This window comes from Anolis sagrei, chromosome Y (assembly GCF_037176765.1).
Source record: "Anolis sagrei isolate rAnoSag1 chromosome Y, rAnoSag1.mat, whole genome shotgun sequence".
NCBI classification, from domain to species: domain Eukaryota; kingdom Metazoa; phylum Chordata; class Lepidosauria; order Squamata; family Dactyloidae; genus Anolis; species Anolis sagrei.
Genome location: NC_090035.1, coordinates 73,868,342 through 73,888,072, shown reverse-complemented (window position 1 = coordinate 73,888,072; position 19,731 = coordinate 73,868,342). Strand labels below are relative to the sequence as shown.

The window sequence follows — 19,731 nt, the reverse complement described above, 5'->3', positions numbered from 1 at the left end:
TTTCTGTATCTCTCTGGAAATGAATTTCTGCAGTTCATTTACCTGCAAACTGTTTTAACTACAGAAGAAAAGCCCAAAGGGAAGCCTCATAGAAGAGGCCATGGCTGGAAGCCAAAGTGTGACTCGGGGGCACCCGTCAGCCTAATTGAACACTTGTACTTACATTATTCGAACAGCTTCAGCCGAGTACCATATCACAAACCACTTTTGACACTCTCTAAATATGTTGCTTTGCCTTCTTTCCCTGACAGCGCTAAAGCTCTCTCTGTATATGTATTATTAAAGGCGGAGGGATAGTTCTCCAACTCAGCTTTTGTTAGTATTTGCAAACACAACCTCATATGAGTTGACAAAGGCTTTCCATGGCTGGAATCACTGGGTTGTAGGTTTTTCGGGCTATATGACCATGTTCTAGAAGCATTCCCTCCTGACATTTTGCCTGCTTCTATGGCAAGCATCCTCAGGGTTTGAGGGGTCTGTTGGAAACTAGGCAAGTGAAGTTTATGTATCGGTGGAATCATATCCAGGGTGGGAGAAAGAACTCTTGTCTGTTGGAGGCAGGTATAAATGTTGCAATTGGCCACCTTGATTAGCCTTGCAGCTTCAAAGTCTGGCTGCTTGCTGCTTGGGGGGGGGTGGGTCCTTTGTTAGCTAGCTCAGAGGCGACTCAGAGCGGTTCACAAATTGGCAACAATTCAATGCCTCAGCAATTATAACAAGTAAAAACAATCAAGAAATTCTGTTAAAAACAATAGCATATGATATAAAAATATATAAAAACCGTACACAGCCTTAAAACATTATCGTGAGCATCTCCATGTCAAATCGTTATTCCATTGCGTCATCAAGTAGTTCCATAATTCCGTTTAGCTATGCCGTATTTGGGAAGGCCTGCTCAAAAAGCCAGGTTTTCACCTTTATTCGAAAAGTAAGGAGGGAGGGAGCCAATCTTATATCTCTAGGCAAGGGTGTACCACAGTCGAGGGGCCACCGAGGAGAAGGCCCTGTCTCTCGACCCCGCCAGACACATCTGCGAAGAAGGCGGGAGCGAGAGCAGGGCTTCCCCAGAAGATCTTAATGTCCTTATTTCACCTAAATGCTCCAGAGTATTACATACAAGTGGCACTTACCATTAAAATAAAAAAAACTAACTCGGGAATTTGAGATATCTATAATGTCTGGAGGACTAAAAGGTGCAATTTGGAGGGACAAACAGCTGCCTTGTTACAATCTTTCAGTTTTATCAAGGAAATGCTAGGGATTGTCAGGGTTTGGAGGGCGAGGGGAAGTGTGTTAAAAATTATCATTTTGATCCCAAATCTAAACACAACAATCTCCATATTTTGTGCCAAATAGCACAGCAATATAAACAAGGCAATGCCTTTTACTGCACCAATTATTCCAGTGACGAGCATCGATCCTAGCAAACGCCTAACCAAATGAAGAAACATAAACTCGAAATGTATACAACTCTTGACTCTCGTTGCCACTACGTAAATGGATTCCTAGCAAATAAAAATGCATGCTCCATCTATTTTAAGTACTGTTAAAAAAACAACAATTCCTTACTCACTTACCATCCAGGGGAAATGTGTTCTTCCCTTACTGAATTAGTAAAACTGTAGATATTTCCACCCTGTGTTGGAAGGGAAAAAAGGTACATGCACTTAATTTTTCACAAAATAAAACTTTTATTCTTCTCCAAAATAAGCTCTGAATTCTTCGGAAGCCCACAAAAACCTCGACAAATGGCATGAGCCTTTCATACTTTTCCAGACAGGTGATTTCTATAGCTGATGAATTACTGAGTATAAACTGACCAGAATATAAGCCGAGACACTTAATTTTACCTCAAAAAACTGGGAAAACGTATTGACTCGAGTATAAGCCGAGGGTGGGAAATGCAGCAGCTACTGGTGAATTTCAAAATAAAAATAGATACCAATAAAATTACATTAATTGTGGCATCGGTAGGTTCAATGTTTCTGAATATTTACATAAAACTGTAATTTTAGATAGGACCGTCCACTCTGATTAAACCATTACTCTAACCTTCTTCAATGTAAATGTGCTTTGATATCCTTTCAATAGAGTAAAATAATAAATGCAATAAAAATAATAGAGTGGCATACTGTAAATGTAATAATAATAATAATAGAGTAATATAACAACAATAGGGAAAAATAATAATTCTCATAATAATAGAGTAAAATAATAAATGTAATAAAATAATTAAATAGAGTAAGATAATGTAAATGTAATAATAATAATAATAATAATAATAATAGAGTAATATAATAATTGTAATAACAACAATAGAGGAAAATAATAAATCTCATAATAATAGAGTAAAATAATAAATGTAATAAAATAATAATAGAGTAAAATAATGTAAATGTAATAATAATAATATCAATAATAATAGAGTACTATAATAAATGTAATAACAATAGGGAAAAATAATAAATTTCATAATAATAGAGTAAAATAATAAATGAAATAAAATAATAATAGAGCAAATAATGTAAATGTAATAATAATAATAATAATAATAATAGAGTAGTATAATAAATGTAATAACAATAGGGAAAAATAATAAATCTCATAAAAATAGAGTAAAATAATAAATGTAATAAAATAATAATAGAATAAAATAATGTAAATTTAATAATAATAATAATAATATAGTCGGGTTTTTTTGTAGTGTCAGGAGTGACTTGAGAAACTGCAAGTCGCTTCTGGTGTGAGAGAATTGGCCGTCTGCAAGGACGTTGCCCAGGGGACGCCTGGATGATTTTGATGTTTTTATCATCCTTGTGGGAGGCTTCTCTCATTTCCCCACATGAGGAGCTGGAGCTGATAGAGGGAGCTCATCCGCCTCTCCCCGGATTCGAACCTGTGACCTGTCGGTCTTCAGTCCTGCCGGCACAAGGGTTCAACCCACTGCACCACCGGGGGCTCCTAATAATATAGTAATATAATAAATGTAATACATTATTATTATTATTTACATTATTATTATTATTTACATTATTTTACTCTATTATTAAGGGATTTATTATTTTTCCCCATTGTTATTACATTTAATAATATAGTAATATAATAAATGTAATAACAATAGGGAAAAATAATAAATCCCTTAATAATAGAGTAAAATAATAAATGTAATAAAATAATAATAGAGTAAAATAATGTAAATCTATATAAATAAAAATATATTGGACATCCTTCCAATAATAATAGAGTAAAATAATAAATGCAATAAAAATAAAAATAATTATTTGTATGTACCTGAATTCTGTTGAAAATGGGCAGCTTTGACTTCTCTCTGGCCAAACCATCGAATGAGGTGCTGGGCATGGAAAAAGACGCCATGGCCACTTCACTAGGAGACACGATGGAAGACAGATCAAGCTTTGGCTTCTCTTTCCGACGGGGTCGGCCCCCTCGAGAAGGCCCTTTGCCACCTGATTGTTTGGAGCCAGCCTTGCTCTTCTCTTTCTTCTTTGCTCCGGGAGAGCTATTCTCTAGGTGGCTCAGCTTCCCATAAGTGTGGTTTCCTGGGGCGGTTTCATACATGACCGATTGGCCGGAGCTGGAGAAATCTTTGAATCCCAAGCATCCTGTTTTCAAGGTTCTGGCTTGCGTTACATGAGGAATAGCATCTGAACTCAGAGAAGGTACAGGGAATGACTGAAAGGGCTGCAGAAGAGTTGCAGACCGAGGCCCTTCTTTTCCATTTTCAGAGGAGAGGTCCTTCTGAAATGGCCCTGGGGCCTTCTTCACACATAAAGGAGACATCTCCCTTTTTGTCGGTTCTGGAATCGGGTTAAGCATACCAGCCTGCTGCTGAAACATGCTTTGCAGCGGTTTCGCCGCAACCGGCTCCGGCTCCCCAGCTATTAGTTGCGAGGAAGCGGAAATCTGGGCGTGAGACACAATGTGCTGAGATTTGGTGATCCTCTGGAAGAGGTGGCTCTGGACTTGTATCTGGTCCTGGTTCGCAGAAGATCCTTGGGATTTGACAAATAGCTGCCTAAAGACTGGTCCTGTTTCGCTCTTCTGCAGGATGTTGCGCTGCAGAGCATCGGGAAGCCTTGTTACCGGCGTGAAAGTCTCTTCAAAGCCACTGAATTTGGGCTCTCTGGGTACTTCCTCTTGCGTATTTAAGAGGGGCGTGAACGACAAAACACCAGAATGATCAACGTTATGAGACGAAGAATCCAAAGCAGGGGAAGGACCCCCAACTCCTTGTAAAACATCTTGACTTGAAGTGGGTGACACCTGGGTGACATAGACACCACTTCCTTTGCTTTTGGTGGACGCTGGCGGCACACTTCTAACCAACTGGAAGCTGCCACTTGGCTGGAGAGGAGTAGCAGGGATCTTTTGGCCTCGGAGTAACGAGAAACCAGGGATGCCACTGTTTGACCAATACTCCGCAGGAGTGGTTTCTAAAGGTAAGTGAGGTTCTGGAGGTGTTTGTCCATCTTGTACATTTGTTATGTTCTCGGTCGGTCCAAGTACGGATAAACTTGCAGGATTTATGATGGTGTATACACTGGAAGAAGCTGTATTCTTTTGAGAAGAATAAAGCTCCTTCATGTCTTTATCTCCAACGGTTTCAGAACTTGTGGGGACACAAGAAATCTGGCCACAAAGAGAGGTGCAAGGTTGCAAGGAACTTCTGGGACTTGGTTCGTTCTGTCCCACCGAGGGTGAAGCTGCAGGTGGAAACTTCTGGCCCACAAAGTTACTGACAATACACTTGAGGAGGTCTCTGTTGGCCAAGAGGAACTCATTCGGGGCTTGAGGTTCGGGGTGGACAACAGACTGCTTCTCTGCACTTCTCATGCCGCTGGGCCCCACCTGGGCACGTGGTTCACGTGGAGAAGGGGAGCCTTCGATAATCTCATCATCCTTTAACAACTTCAAACCATGGTGCATTTCATAATGCCGACGGAGAGACCGGTGGTCGGAGTAACTCTTATTGCAACCTTGTTCTGTGCAAACAAATGGCTTTGTTTTTTGGTGCGTTAGCATGTGACCACTCCTAAAGATTTGGATAAAAGTAAAAATAAAAATAGAGTAAAATAATAAATGTAATAATAATAATAAAAATAGAGTAAAATTATAACTATAATAATAAAAATAAAAGCAAAATAATAAATGTTATAACAATAATAAATTGAGTAAAACAATAAATGTAATAATAACAGTAGAGTATAATAAATGTAATAATAACCATAATAAATAGAGAAAAATAATAAATGTGATAATAGGAGAGTAAAATAATAAATGTATTTATGTATTGTATTGTTGTATTGTGTTTTGAGGCCTTGGCCTGTGTAAGCCGCATCGAGTCCTTCGGGAGATGCTAGTGGGGTACAAATAAAGTTATAATAATAATAATAATAATAATAATAATAATAATATGTTATAACAATAATAAATTGAGTAAAACAATAAATGTAATAATAACAATAATAAATAGAGAAAAATAATAAATGTAATAATAGGAGAGTAAAATAATAAATGTTATAACAATAGGGTAAAACGATAAATGTAATAATAATTGTTGTTGTTCATTCGTTCAGTCGTTTCTGACTCGTGACTTCATGTAATAATAATAAATAAAAGTAAAATAATAAATAAGTAAAATAATAAATAAGTAAAATAAATAAGTAAAAAAGTAAAATAATAACAATAAATAGAGTAAAATACATTATGTCAATTTGCTTTATTTATTTTATTTTGCTACCATATGTATTTTATTCTGATGCAATTTTTGTTGTCTGCATTTTGTATTTTATTGTTATCTGTATTGTATCTTTGGGCTTGGCCTCGTGTTAGCCGCCCCGAGTCCCCTTCAGGGAGATGGTGGCAGGGTATAAATAAAGATTATTATTATTATTATTATTATTATTATTATTACTATTATTATTAAAATAATAACTGTAGTAATATAGGAGCAAAATAATAAATGTAATAACAATAATAAATTGAGAAAAACAATAAATATAATAATAACAGTAGAGTAAAATAAATGTAATAATAACAATAATAAATAGAGAAAAATAATAAATGTAATAAAATAGTAATAAATAAAGTAAAATAATAAATGTAATAAAATAATAGTAATAACAGAGTAAAATAATAAATAAACCTGACTCGAATATAAGTCGAGGGGGGCCTTTTCAGCCTAATAAAAGGCTGAAAAACTCAGTTTATACTCAAATATATACGGTATCTGCTTTCCCATTACAATAACAAGATAATATAACTATTGGAAAGCTACAAACGGTAGCAGAACGTCAGATATTTTTTTCCAAAAAAAAAAGGCTGAATAACTCCCCATAATACTTCCATTTCATTTTAGTTGAAGAAAATTTTTGTATAAAATCGTTACATCAATATCCCTTCTGATAAATATGGATAAAAACACAAAAGACCAAGAAAGATCAGATTGAAGTCAACACATTTTTTCTTTTTCCCCCTGTTTTTGGACACTTTTTATTTTTTAAATCTTTTTTTTTTACCTTTTTATTCTTTCTTCTCCTTCCCCTTGTTTTTCTTTTTTTCCTACTACTTTCCTATCCATAAAATGTTCTCCCACTTTCGATGTAATCACTATATATATATTTTGTTATTTCTCCTTCTTTCTATTTTTTATGTATATTCTGAAAACCTCACTAATAATAATAATAATACTTTATTTGTACCCCGTTACAAGGGACTCGGTGCGGCTTACATGAGGCCAAGCCCACAGCACATCAATAAACAAAGGCGATAACGAATAGTCAATACAAAACAGTTAAAATAAACTCAAAAACAAAAATACACAATAAGCAATAAACAATAACAATAACATACAGCATTTAAAATCTATGGCCGGGCCAAATGTAATAATTAAAATTTAAAATGTTGGGCATGAGCAAGGTAGGATAAACTAGGATAGGGGTTTTCAGAGAAAGATGAGGATGCGCAAACAATCCTAAATCAATATTAACATTATAAAAAAAATATCCCTTCAGAGAATTCCTCAACACTCTCCCCACCCACCCCGCCAATTATCTGGGGGCCTTACATTATTTCACATATGGCAAAGAAATATTAGAAAGCCAGTGTTTCCAAAACGCTAGCTTCCTATTCATCGCTGGGATTCTCCCTAGACTAGTTCTATGTACTACTCCGTGCGCTCAGAGTATCATTGCAAAGCAGCTCGATTTTTGCAATTTACTTAAATTGGAGGCAGATTATATCATATATGATGACTAAGGAATATTAACTACATTTGGTTATTTGCCAGACACAATTGCAAATTGAAACGAGCCATATTTCCACTACAGCAAAAATTATCTTCACGCACTTAAATCAGTTTTATTGGCAGATACCTACAGGTGGTCCTGCCGCTTAAATGCTTTGCTGCAGATCTTACAGACGTGCTTCCGCTCCTGGCTGTGAGTCAGATAATGCTTGCTGAGTGAGCTGGTGCTACTGAAAGCCTTCCCACAGACGCTGCAATCCAGGAAAGACGCTTGTGGGGAGTTTTGGTGGATCTTCCCTTTCTTTCCACTGCCAGAACTGGATCGTCCTCCTTGCTCCACTTCTTTTGGTGCGGAAGGAGCGGGAAGCCCTAGTTCTTAAATGGATGAAAACTACTTTACTGACATAGCTGTAGTTTAATGCGAATTACCCTCTCATTCCCAGGATTCCTTCTGACGATTTAGTAGTTTTAGTGCTTGCATTTCCTTTCCACAGAACATAATCGTATCAGTAACAATACCTTTCCAATTGGAATGGAATTTTATGATGCCTTGAACCCTGATCCATCCTTCAGTTTCAATTAACGTATATACTCGTGTATAAGCCGACCCGAATATAAGCCGAGGCACCTAATTTTACCACACAAAACTGGGAAAATGTATTGACTCGAATATAAGCCGAGGGTGGGAAATGCAGCAGCTACTGGTAAGTTTCAAAATAGAAATAGATACCAATAAAATTACATTAATTGAGGCATCAGTAGGTTAAATGTTTTTGAATTTTTAACATACATATCATATTGATAATATTATAACGTAATACAATTTAATAATAATACAATATAATAATTGTATATTATATATGACATGTAATATTACCAATAATATTGCAGTATAGTGGTATAGTATAATATAGTAATATATAATACGAATATTGTGCTATGCTAATGATATAATGTATGTACATATAATATTAATCATAATATTTTAATGTAATACAATATAATACTAATAATAATACAATATAATAATAATTGCATGTTATACATTACATGTAGTATTGCTAATTTATTTATTTATCGTGTCAGGGGCAACCAGACAATTATATAATATTTCTAACAGAACAAAACAAACAAACAAACAGACAAAGCACAAAGTTTGCAAGCTTGGTAGTTGATTAAATGTCCTTTAACCAGTATCTGGCCAACTGTAGTGCTTCTTGCTAATAATATTGCATTATAGTTATATGTTGTTGTTCATTCGTTCAGTCGTTTCCGACTCTTTGTGACCTCATGGACCAGCCCACGCCAGAGCTCCCTGTCGGCCGTCACCACCCCCAGCTCCTTCAAGGTCAGTCCAGTCACTTCAAGGATGCCATCCATCCATCTTGCCCTTGGTCGACCCCTCTTCCTTATAGTTATATAGTACAATATAATATATAATATTATTCTATGTTAATAATATAATATATTGTATATACGTATAACTTGTAAGCTGCTCTGAGGCCCCTTTGGGTTGAGAGCAGGTGGGGTATAAAAATAGTTTATATATATATATATATATATATATATATACATAAAACTGTAATTTAAGATAAGACTGTCTAACTCTGATTAAACCAGTATTGTAACCTTTTTCAATGTAAATGTGCTTACATATCCTTCCAATAAAGGGAGCAAAATAATATATATAATAAAAATAATATTAGAGTAAAATATTGGAAATGCAATAACAATAATAGAGAAAAATAATAAATGTAATAAAAACAAATAGGGTAAAATAATAAATGTAATAATAAAGAGTAAAATAATAAATGCAATAAAAATAATACCAATAACAGAGTAAAATAGTAAATAACCTTTATTCGAGTATAAGCCGAGGGGAGATTTTTCAGCCTAAAAAGGGGGCTGAAAAACTAGGCTTATACTCGAGAATATGCAGTATTTAGCTGCTTGTGATCCCTTTATTTTATCAGTTTTAAACTTATTTATTTATGCAATGCAATAATTAAATAAGCTACTGAAGGCCACTCACCAGGCAAAAGAGGCCGTGAGTCTGTGTCACAGTCATCAAGGAGTTTAGACGAATCACAGTCCTTCACGGTATATAAAGACAACGTGTCCAGGTTGTCCTCCAGAGAGTCATTATTGACACTTGTAGCCGAAAGGCTAGGATCCACATCCACGTTGTTGAGGCCTGAATAAATCATGTCCCTCATATCTGGGCATAAGTCATGGCTGAAAGTGTCATTGCAGTCCAACACTGGATTCCCCGAAAACTCAGGAAGCTGCATCTCAGATTGGAGGGGGTTTTCATCACATGGATACTGCTCCATGTCTGCCCACCTTCCGAGTTTCCAAGTCAGGTTTAAGTCTGATAAACAAAAGATGGAGAAGAAATGTGAGCAGTGAAGAGAGTGCAAAAGCCTAAGACACCTAGAGATTCCTCACACTAGAGAAAAATCCACTTAAAATCCAGTTTCTGCCTCCTGCAGAAATCTGGGGTTAGTAGTTTAGTGGGGCTGTTAAAGGCTTCCCCCTAAACTACAAACACCAGAATTCTGCAGAAACCGGATTTTAAGTGTATTTTTTCTCTAGTGTGATGAGGACTTAGAGAGAGCACAGTTCTCACCAATCACACTTGGGACGATGGTAGGACTGAGAGAAGGGCCTCTCCTGATGACCTTGGGGCTCATGTAGGTTCATAGGAGGAGATCCGGTCAGCTTCGTGGGGTTGCCTTTGAAAACTGTCCAGAAGCTTCAAATGGTGCAACGAACGGCAGCCAGATTGCTAACAGGAGCGGCGCCGAGGGAGCGTACAACTCCTCTGTTGTGCCAGCTCCATTGGCTGCCAGTCTGATACCGGACACAATTCAAAGTGCTGGCTTTACCTATAAAGCCCTAAACGGTTCTGGCTCAACTTTCATGTCCAAACGCATCTCCCCTTATGAACCATCTAGGACCTTAAGATCATCTGGGAAGGCCCTGCTCTCGTTACTGCCTTTGTCACAAGTACGTTTGTCGGAGACAAGAGACAGAGACTTCTCGGTGGTGGCCCCTTGGCTATGAAATGCCATCCCAATAGATATTAGATCGGCTACCTCCCTTTTAACATTCCAGAAAAAAGTCGACATGTGTCGCAACTCAGGGTAGTTTTCACCTTGCTCAAGACACCATCACAAACCAAGGCTGTAGGTTTTGTAGTTTATTGAGAAAAAGCAAAATCAAAACAGAGAAATAAAGATGCAAAAGTTCAATAGGCAAAACAGAGCCTTAAATGCAAAGGCAAAGTTCCCCAAGATCCAAAGGCAAATAACATGAAGCATAATCCCTTAGCAATGGTCAAACAAGAATCCATGGTAGACAGGTAACATCAAGATCAAAATCCAAGTCTCAAAGAAGCCAGAACCGTTCCGTAAAAGCCAAGGTAATTCCACAGAAGTTAACCAAGGAAAGAGCAACATTGGACTGACAGAAAATGCCTATCGGTTACATCATTAAATAAGTTTACCTGACATGAAAGCATTACGTTGACCTTTGGCTTTCACGCTTGCTAGCAAGGCATGTGCTTCTGCGAATTAATTGTAAACAATCCTGTCTACTCATTAATTCACTATTATCTTCAAGGCTAGACAACTCATTATCTCAGCCCAGCTGGGCCTGATCGCCCTGGGAACCAAAAGGAGTCTCCACCTGCAGTTGTGGAGTTTCACTATCTTTATCTAAAGCAGTGGTTCTCAACCTGGGGTCTCCAGATGTTTTTGGCCTACAACTCCCAGAAATCCCAGCCAGTTTATCAGGTGCAAGGATTTCTGGGAGTTGAAGGCCCAAAACATCTGGGGACCCCAGGTTGAGAACCACTTATTTAAAGGCACATTCCTTTCTCCGGGGAACAGACTTGCTGTTTCTTCCTCAGAAGCCACACTATCAGCCCCGTCTGGAACATGTACAGAAATCTTTAACCCATCAGCTTCCTCATCATCCTGCAGAAACTCAGGCTCAGAAGGCCGTGCAGGCCCAGCATAAGGCCCAAACAGTTCAGACTCAGGCTCAGGCTCAGATTGAGCCACAACAACGTGGTTTTTTGAACAAGCGTTTCCAAATGCAGAGTAACTGACGTAGGAAAATGGAATGACGACAATGAGACCGGACAACGTTTTTAACAAGGAGACACTATGAATTTATATTTTATTGATTTGTTTAGCTTTTATTATATGTTGTTTTTAATTGTATTTATAATATTTTAAGTATTGAATTTTATCTTTTTAACTGCCTTGAGTCGCCTATGGGCTGAGAAAGACGGTATACAAATACAGTAAATAAATAAATACATAAATAGTTTTTAGATATTAGTTTATTTGTTTTATTGTATTTGTATTTATGGTTTTATCAAGGCACTGAATGTTTGCCTTTTATCTGCTGGAATCTGCCCTGAGTCCCTTCGGGGAGATAGGGCGGAATACAAATAAAGTTTATTATTATTATTAATCAAATCTGTGAATAATCCAATCTGCAAATGTGGAGTGCCAACTATAGCCTTTTCCCTCTGCGACAGATCTTTTTGTTTATCACAAAATTTGAAGCAAGTTATACATTTCTTCAAATTCCCATTACAGTAGTCTCACTTATCCAACCTTCGCTCATCCAACATTCTGTATTATAGAACGCAGCCTGCCGCCCGTCCGGATCCACAGCTGTTTCAATACATTGTGATGTTTTGGTGCTAAATTTGCAAATACAGCAATTATTACCTAACGTTACCATGTATTGAACTGCTTTGGTTTTAGATATTAGTTTATTTGTTTTATTGTATTTGTATTTATGGTTTTATCAAGGCATTGAATGTTTGCCTTTGATCTGTTGGAATCCGTCCGGAGTCCCTTCAACGAGATAGAGCGGAATACAAATAAAGTTATTATTACTATTATTATTATTATTAATCAAATCTGTGAATAATCAAATCTAGAGTCAACTATAGACTTCTCCCTCTGCATCAGATCTTTTTGCTTATCACAAAATGAAGTATTTGAAAAAAAGTTATACATTTCTTCAAATTCCCATTATTTATGAAACATCAAGTGTCTTCCACAGGATAAACTGAAAATATGTTCTTAAAGTAATAATACAAAATAAAAATGCATACTACACTCTCTTGTGGAGTGTTTCGACTGAGGAGAAAACATAAACATTCTTTAAAAATTGCTAAAACTATTGTAAATCTTTATGATATACAGGAAGCTGAAGCCCAATTATTATATTAGGAAAGATATATAAAGTCACCATTATGCTTGAGAACATTAACTAATCAATCTCACAACTCATCTCATCACAATACTAATACTACTAATAATAATAGTTAATTTTTAACCCACCCTCTCTTCCCTCAGGACAGCTTCCAGATATAAAACTTAAAATTGGCAAACATTAAATGCCATCAACTCAACATTAAGACACTTATACATTAAAACAAATTAAAATACATTGGGTGGTAATAGAAATTAAACTGTCAAGCATCATAGAGCATATGGTCAAACAATTTAAACTGTATAAGATATAAAAATATAGCTCTTCAATAAATTACAATAAAATAGTCATCGTCAGCTTCTTCCATTGAAAGTCAATGATGTTACTCATCCTCCTCTTTGTATGCAAGCAAGCAAAGGTGGGTTTTTAGCTCTTTCTTAAAGGAGAGGAGTGTAGGGCTGTTCTAATTTCTTTGGGGAAGGAGTTCCAGAGGGAAGGGGCAACCACAGAGAAGGCTCCCTCTCTTGTTCCCACCAGTTGCGCTTGAGACAAGGGTGGGACCGAGAGGAGGGCCCCCTCCGATGATCACAAAGTCCGAACAGGTTTGTAAACAGGGATGCAGCACTTTGTATTTAGCCTGGAAGCAGATTGGCAACCGCAAAGCTGACGTAACATGGGAGTTGTTCGCTCCCTGTATGGCTCTCATAAGTAACATGGCTGCCAATCTCGGAATAATAATAATAATCTATATAAATAAAAATGTAATGTTCGTTTGTGGGATTAACATAACTGAAAAACCACTGGACGAATTGACATGAGATTTGGACACTACACTCCTAACAGCCCAACGAGTGACCATCACTCATAAAAACACTGAAAAACACAGTGGAAGGGGCTTAAAAATCCAATAAAGCACAAAGATGCTACAGCGCATGTGCAAAAATGACTCCCCCAGCAAACAAATCACACAATGGCATATCCAGATGACAGCTCCCAGTATCCCCTAGAGCAGGCCCTTTAGGAGAAGGAGGATGATCCAAATGCATTGCTTCCAATATGCAAGCTTGCTTGTCCTTGGATTTCTTTGAGAGCATCTCAATCCCTGCATATTTCCTATTTTTGGACTGTAACTCCCAGCAATCCTCCAGATAGTTAGATTAGATGGAGGTAGGTAGGTAGGTAGACAGATCGATTAGGAGGACTGTTGGAAGTTGCAGTCCAAGAATAGGTAGAGAAGGAAGAAAGGGGAGAAAGGGGAAGGAAAAGAAAAGGGAGGAAGGAAGAGATGAGGAAGAGGAAGAGGAAGAGAAGGAAGGAGAGAAGGAAAGAAAGGGAAGGAGGGAAGGAAGGAAGGAAGGAAGGAGAGAAAGAAAGAAAGAAAGAAAGAAAGAAAGAAAGAAAGAAAGGCAGAGAGAAAGAGGGAGGGAAGGTTGGCCACAGCAATGCATGGCGGTTACAGCTAGTATAATAATAAAACTTTATTTGTATACTGCTCTATCTCCCCAAAGGGACTCAGGGAGGTTTCCCACATGTAAGGCAAACATTCAACTGCCTGAAAAAAAAACCATACATACAATTACATCAAAATAAACACATTCAACAATATCCCACAACCTAATTTCAACTTAATGAACAAAATAACAACTAAAAGCATCACAAAATACCAAAATCCTGTTAAAACTCACTAAAAATAAAAATGAAAATATTAAATCAATTGAAGCTTCCAAAATATCTTTAAAGGCAACCCCACGTAGAGAGCATTGCAGTAATCCAAACGGGATGTGACTAAAGCATGGACTACTATCATGAAAAAGAAATCTGAGAAGGTAAACTGGAAACCATTTTAAAAAATGTATTTTCTTGTACGAAATACAAAAAATATCATTTTAATGTTATCCTAAATTTGGAGGAGGGGGAGACACACCAAGAAAATATTAATATTATGCATGGACATTCAGGTCATTTGGAGACTAAGACTTACCAGTAGTTATTTCATAAATATCTAAAATTCAGTCTAAAATTCTGCTCTGTTCCTCAATGCTGCTTCACCGGGAATAAAGCAAAGTTTATCAGCACTTCTTGTCTTCACAATAATGAAAGAAGTGTCAGTGGTCCTAAATACTACAGTCCAACGCACTTCGATAGTAGTATGCAGATTTGGAAGGAACTCCAAGATGAGCCCTAAAAGCATAAAAAGAACACAGTGCACACACACAGTCAAAATACACCATTTATATTTTAATTAGCAAAATCATTTCAATGTGTTTACCAAGTAGCGCATTACTTTTAGCTGGAAACAATCAAGTTACCATTCACGAGGATGCTATATACATAATGATTAAACTTGTCAAGAATCTTAAATTCTGTGTTCAAATTATAGCAAAAATAAATTATTTACCATGAGACAAAACTAAACTGGGAGGAAAAGAGTGAAAAGAAGAAGCCATGGAAATAAAACCCAGCCGCTCAATGGAAGGAATAATATGAGAGGCAAAGATGAAGTATTTTGGACACATAAAGAGAAAACAGGAAAGCTTGATGGAGTGAATGATGCTGGGGAAAATGGAAGGAAAAAGGAAGAGGGGCCGACCAAGGGCAAGATACATGGATGGTATCCTTGAAGTGACTGGCTTGACCTTGAAGGAGCTGAGGGTGGTGACAGCCGACAGGGAGCACTGGCGTGGGCTGGTCCAGGAGCTCACGAAGTCGGAAGCGACTAAATGAATAAACAAACAAACAAACAAAACTCCAAAAACTAGAGACTTGCTTATCCAACTTTCGCTCACCCTGGCCAAGCTGACAAATCGCAGCAGAGGAGAAAATAATGAAGAATTCACAAAATCACTTGAGTATCTGGAAAAGAAGACAAAGATAGATTTGAAGATTGCCATAAAGGGGATTTAGTGAAAGAAGACATATGAGTAGTTGTGGGTTAGTTATGTGATCTGTACTGAGGGGTGTCGGGAGATCATAGGGGTTGGGTTCACGGGTGTGGGGTTAGAGGGATAAGAAATGTTAAGGTATAATAAGATATAACAAATTTGATTTTTCACATGTTTAACTAATGCTGACTGTATTGATGAGCGTGGCATCATGTAAGCTGTTCCGAGTCCCCCTTGGGGAGATGGCAGCGGGGTATAAATATTATTATTATTATTATTATTATTATGTGGCTCTAATGAGACATGCCACATTATCACAGCATGTCTGTGCCCTACACCACTGGAGAAATTACACTGTCAAGCCGGCATTGCACCACCTGACATGTGTCGGGAAGTAGCAACCAATAGTGAATGGACCAAGGCATTAACATCTCCGGCCCACCCCTATTCGGATCTCAGCCAGCACACCAATGACTTAAATCAAGAAATAGTTTTCAGAGATACTTGCAAGAACACCTCAGCAAGCGAGAGTCCAAAAGTGGCAGGCTAAAACCCAGAACCTCAATCAATGGCTGATATCAAATGAGAGACTCTCCCCTGGCACACAGAAAACTGGGTGACTTGAAAGGCGCTGAACAGACTGCGCTCTGACACCATGAGATGCAGAGCCAACCTTAAGAAATGGGGCTACAAAGTGGAATCCATGACATGCGAGTGCAAAGAGCAAACCACAGACCACCTACTATAATACAGTCTGAGCCCTGCCAAATGCACAATGGAGGTCCTCCTTACATTGACCCCAGAGGCACTGCAAGTGGCCGGTTACTGGTCAGATCTAGGGAAGTCATGCTACCCCTCTATTCTGCTTTTGTTAGACCACACCTGGAATATTGTGTCCAATTCTGGGCACCACAATTCAAGAGAGATATTGACAAGCTGGAATGTGTCCAGAGGAGAGCAACTAAAATGATCAAGGGTCTGGAGAACAAGCCCTATGAGGAGTGGCTTAAGGTGCTGGGCATGTTTAGCCTGAAGAAGAGAAGGTTAAGAGGAGATATGACAGCCATGTATAAATATGTGAGAGGAAGCCACAGGGAGGAGGGAGTAAGCTTGTTTTCTGCTTCCTTGGAGACTAGGACACGGAACAATGGCTTCAAACTACAAGAGAGGAGATTCCATCTGAACATGAGGAAGACCTTCCTGACTGTGAGAGCCGTTCAGCAGTGGAACTCTCTGCCCCGGAGTGTGGTGGAGGCTCCTTCTTTGGAGGCTTTTAAGCAGAGGCTGGATGGCCATCTGTCAGGGGTGATTTGAATGCAATATTCCTGCTTCTTGGCAGAATGGGGTTGGACTGGATGGCCCATGAGGTCTCTTCTAACTCTTTGATTCTATGATTTTTCTGAAGGGCTTTATATTGAGAAGGAGATGCAATGAGGATAAAGTAAATTCAGTTGCACATAAATCCTTGAAAGACTTGTCCCCTATTAGTAAAACAGGAAAAAGAAAGAGATCATGGATAGAAAGAATAGAAAGTGGCTTTTGCTGCATGTCATTGGGGACAGGGAGGAAATGGTGGAGTTCTAAACCGTCATAAACAGCCATAGGTTAGGAAAAAGAGGCCAAGAAATGGCAGCAATGGGAGGAGAAATCATGGAGGCTGTAGTTGCAAAAGCTGGAAAGGAGGAGATTTAAATATATACTAAGGAGGGGAGATAACAAATATGTTACAGGAAGGGGGAAGAATTGCCTGTTGATAATAATAATTAGGTGGGAATAAACCAGAAAGGTGGGTGAGACCTCAAAGGGGAAGAAGGCCTCTCTCTCCTCCAGGCTCCCAAGAGAAAGCAAAATACTAGCAAGGAGGCCACTGCTGTACCGGTCGACCCGCGCCTGCGCAGAGAGACCTCCCTCTCGCTCTGGCTTTTGAGCAGGAGCAGCTCAAAAAGAGGCCACGCCCACAGCCGCCCCCAACGGCCGCGCGCAACCTCCCTTTTCCCGAACGGCGCGAGGGGCGGGGCGAAGAGAAAAGGGGCGGGGCTTGCTGGGCGGCAGGAGCGAGGGGCGGGGACGCGAGCGCGCGAAGGAAGGAAGGCAGGAACGACGCCTTGTTTTGTTTTGCTTTTGGCGGGAAAGAAGGGAAGAGGCGCCGCCATTTTGTGAGGGTTTCCTCTTCAGGAATCCACACAAGGGGCGAAGCTGGAAGGGAAGAGGGGAAACTGAGGGGCCTCTGAGGGAAATAGACACACCAGGAAAGGAGAATACAGCATTTTACAAACACACACATACATATATAGTGTTCCCACAAAAAAGTAAACACCACTAACAACTTAGGGCCCTTCCAGATAGGCCCAATATCTCAGGATCGGATCCCAGGCCTTCTGTTTATCCCAGATTATCTGGAAGTGGGGACTCATATAATCCGGTTTAAAGCAGAAAACTGAGGATCAGATCCACCAAACTTTATGGAATTGATATAAACCAGCCATGGGTTAGGGTTGTCGAAGGCTTTAATGGCCGGAGTCATTGAGTCCACACTACCATATATTCCAATTCAAAGCAGATAATGTGTGATTTTCTGCCTTGATATTCTGGGATATAGGATTGTGTGAAAGGGCCCAGAGAACTAACAAAAGATGTGAATAATGCTTATGGGAAACAGAACAACTTGGGCTGGACCATACAGGTCTTTACATTGCAAAGAAATACAGTGAAATTAATATTGAATAATTTATTGTCAAAGGCTTTCATGGCTGGAATCTTTGGGTTGTTGTAGGTTTTTCGAACTGTATGGCCATGTTCTAGAAGCATTCTCTCCTGACTGTTTGCCTCCATCTGTGGCAGTCATCCTCAGAGGTTGTGAGGTCTGTTGGAAACTAGGAAAATTGGGTTTATACATCTGTGGAATGATGTCCAGGGTGGGAGAAAGAACTCTTATCTGTTGGAGGTAGCTGTGGATGTTTCAATTGGCTACCTAATTAGCATTTGATGGCCTGACAAGTTTTTTAAGTGTGGCTTGTTACTGCCTGGGAAATTCCTTTGTTGAGAGGTGATTAGGTGTTCCTGATTGTTCCTTGTCTGGAGTTCCCCTGTGTTTGAGTTTTGCTTTTTTGCTTTTTTATTTATTGTTATAATTTCAGAGTTTTTTTTAGTACTGGTAGCCAGATTTTGTTCATTTTCATGGTTTCTTCCTTTCTGTTGAAATTGTCCACATCCTGAAATTGACAAGGTGGCCAATTGAAACATTCACATGTAGCTCCAACAGACAAGAGTTCTTTTTCTCATTTTGGACCTTCCACAGATTTATAAACCCAATTTCCCTAGTTTCCAACAAACCTCACAACCTATGAGGATGCATGCCACAGATGCAGACGAAACGTCAGGAGAGAATGCTTCTAGAACATGGCCATACAGCCCAAAAAACCTACAGCAACCCAATGGTGGGAGTTGAGGTCCATAATAATAATAATAATAATAATAATAATAATAATAAACTTTATTTATACCCCGCCACCATCTCCCCCCAATGGGGACTCGGAGCGGCTTACATGGGGCTAGGGCCGAACAACAATTATGATAAGAAAACCAAAACACAACCGAAAATGCAAACAATAAACAACATCATAATTACATAAAACATATGAATACATAACAATATAAGAATTACAATAGACATAGGCACAGAGACAATGGGTGGGCTACATGTAATGATTTAAAAAAACTAATTAAAATTAATTAAAAACTCAGACAAGATAAAAGAGATAGGCAGATAATATGCAGAGTAGTACTCATTATAGCGGGGCCAACTTTGCCCAATCCTGCCATAAAGGTTTATAATTCTGAGCAAAAATTACTCCTAATAATAATAATCATAATAATAATAATTTAAAAACTATTTATACCCCACCACCACCTCCCCAAGCGGACTCGGGGTGGTTTACATGAGGCCAAGCCGAGGAATACCATGCAAATATACAACATAAAAATACAACAATAAAATATAAGAAAATAAGATAAAATACACGAAACAGTATAAATAAACACATCAGAACAATATAAAATCACAATATTTTAACACAGAAAGTTGGTCACGGTGGGCAGGGCCGGTTGCAGAGATTAAAAGTTTAAAAACACTGGGTGAGAGAGCAATGTAATGTATCTGGACAGATGATCCGAGGGACAAAGTAGGGTTTAATTGCACTAACAGCTAAAATAAAATACCGTATATTCTGGCGTATAAGAATACTTTTTAACCCAAGAAAATCTTCTTAAAAGTCAGGGGTCGTCTTAGACATGGGAGTAGTCTTATACACGGGGGTTGTCTTATACGCTGGAGTAGCCTTG

At 38.3% G+C, this 19,731-nt stretch overlaps 1 protein-coding gene across 1 annotated transcript in view; it reads right to left on the bottom strand.

Annotated features, from left to right (window-relative positions):
* LOC132780195 (zinc finger protein 541) overlaps positions 1-17,315 on the bottom strand; it is a 36,049-nt gene extending 18,734 nt beyond the window's left edge. Inside the window, exons 1-6 of the mRNA XM_067462245.1 lie at positions 17,188-17,315; positions 14,490-14,689; positions 9,300-9,638; positions 7,399-7,642; positions 3,292-5,053; positions 1,578-1,636 (exon numbers count right to left, since the gene is read on the bottom strand). Of these exons, the coding sequence (XP_067318346.1) occupies positions 1,578-1,636; positions 3,292-5,053; positions 7,399-7,642; positions 9,300-9,600 (2,366 nt within the window). The 5' untranslated portion in view covers positions 9,601-9,638; positions 14,490-14,689; positions 17,188-17,315. The remainder of the gene's footprint in view (positions 1-1,577; positions 1,637-3,291; positions 5,054-7,398; positions 7,643-9,299; positions 9,639-14,489; positions 14,690-17,187) is intronic.
* Positions 17,316-19,731: the final 2,416 nt, after the last annotated feature.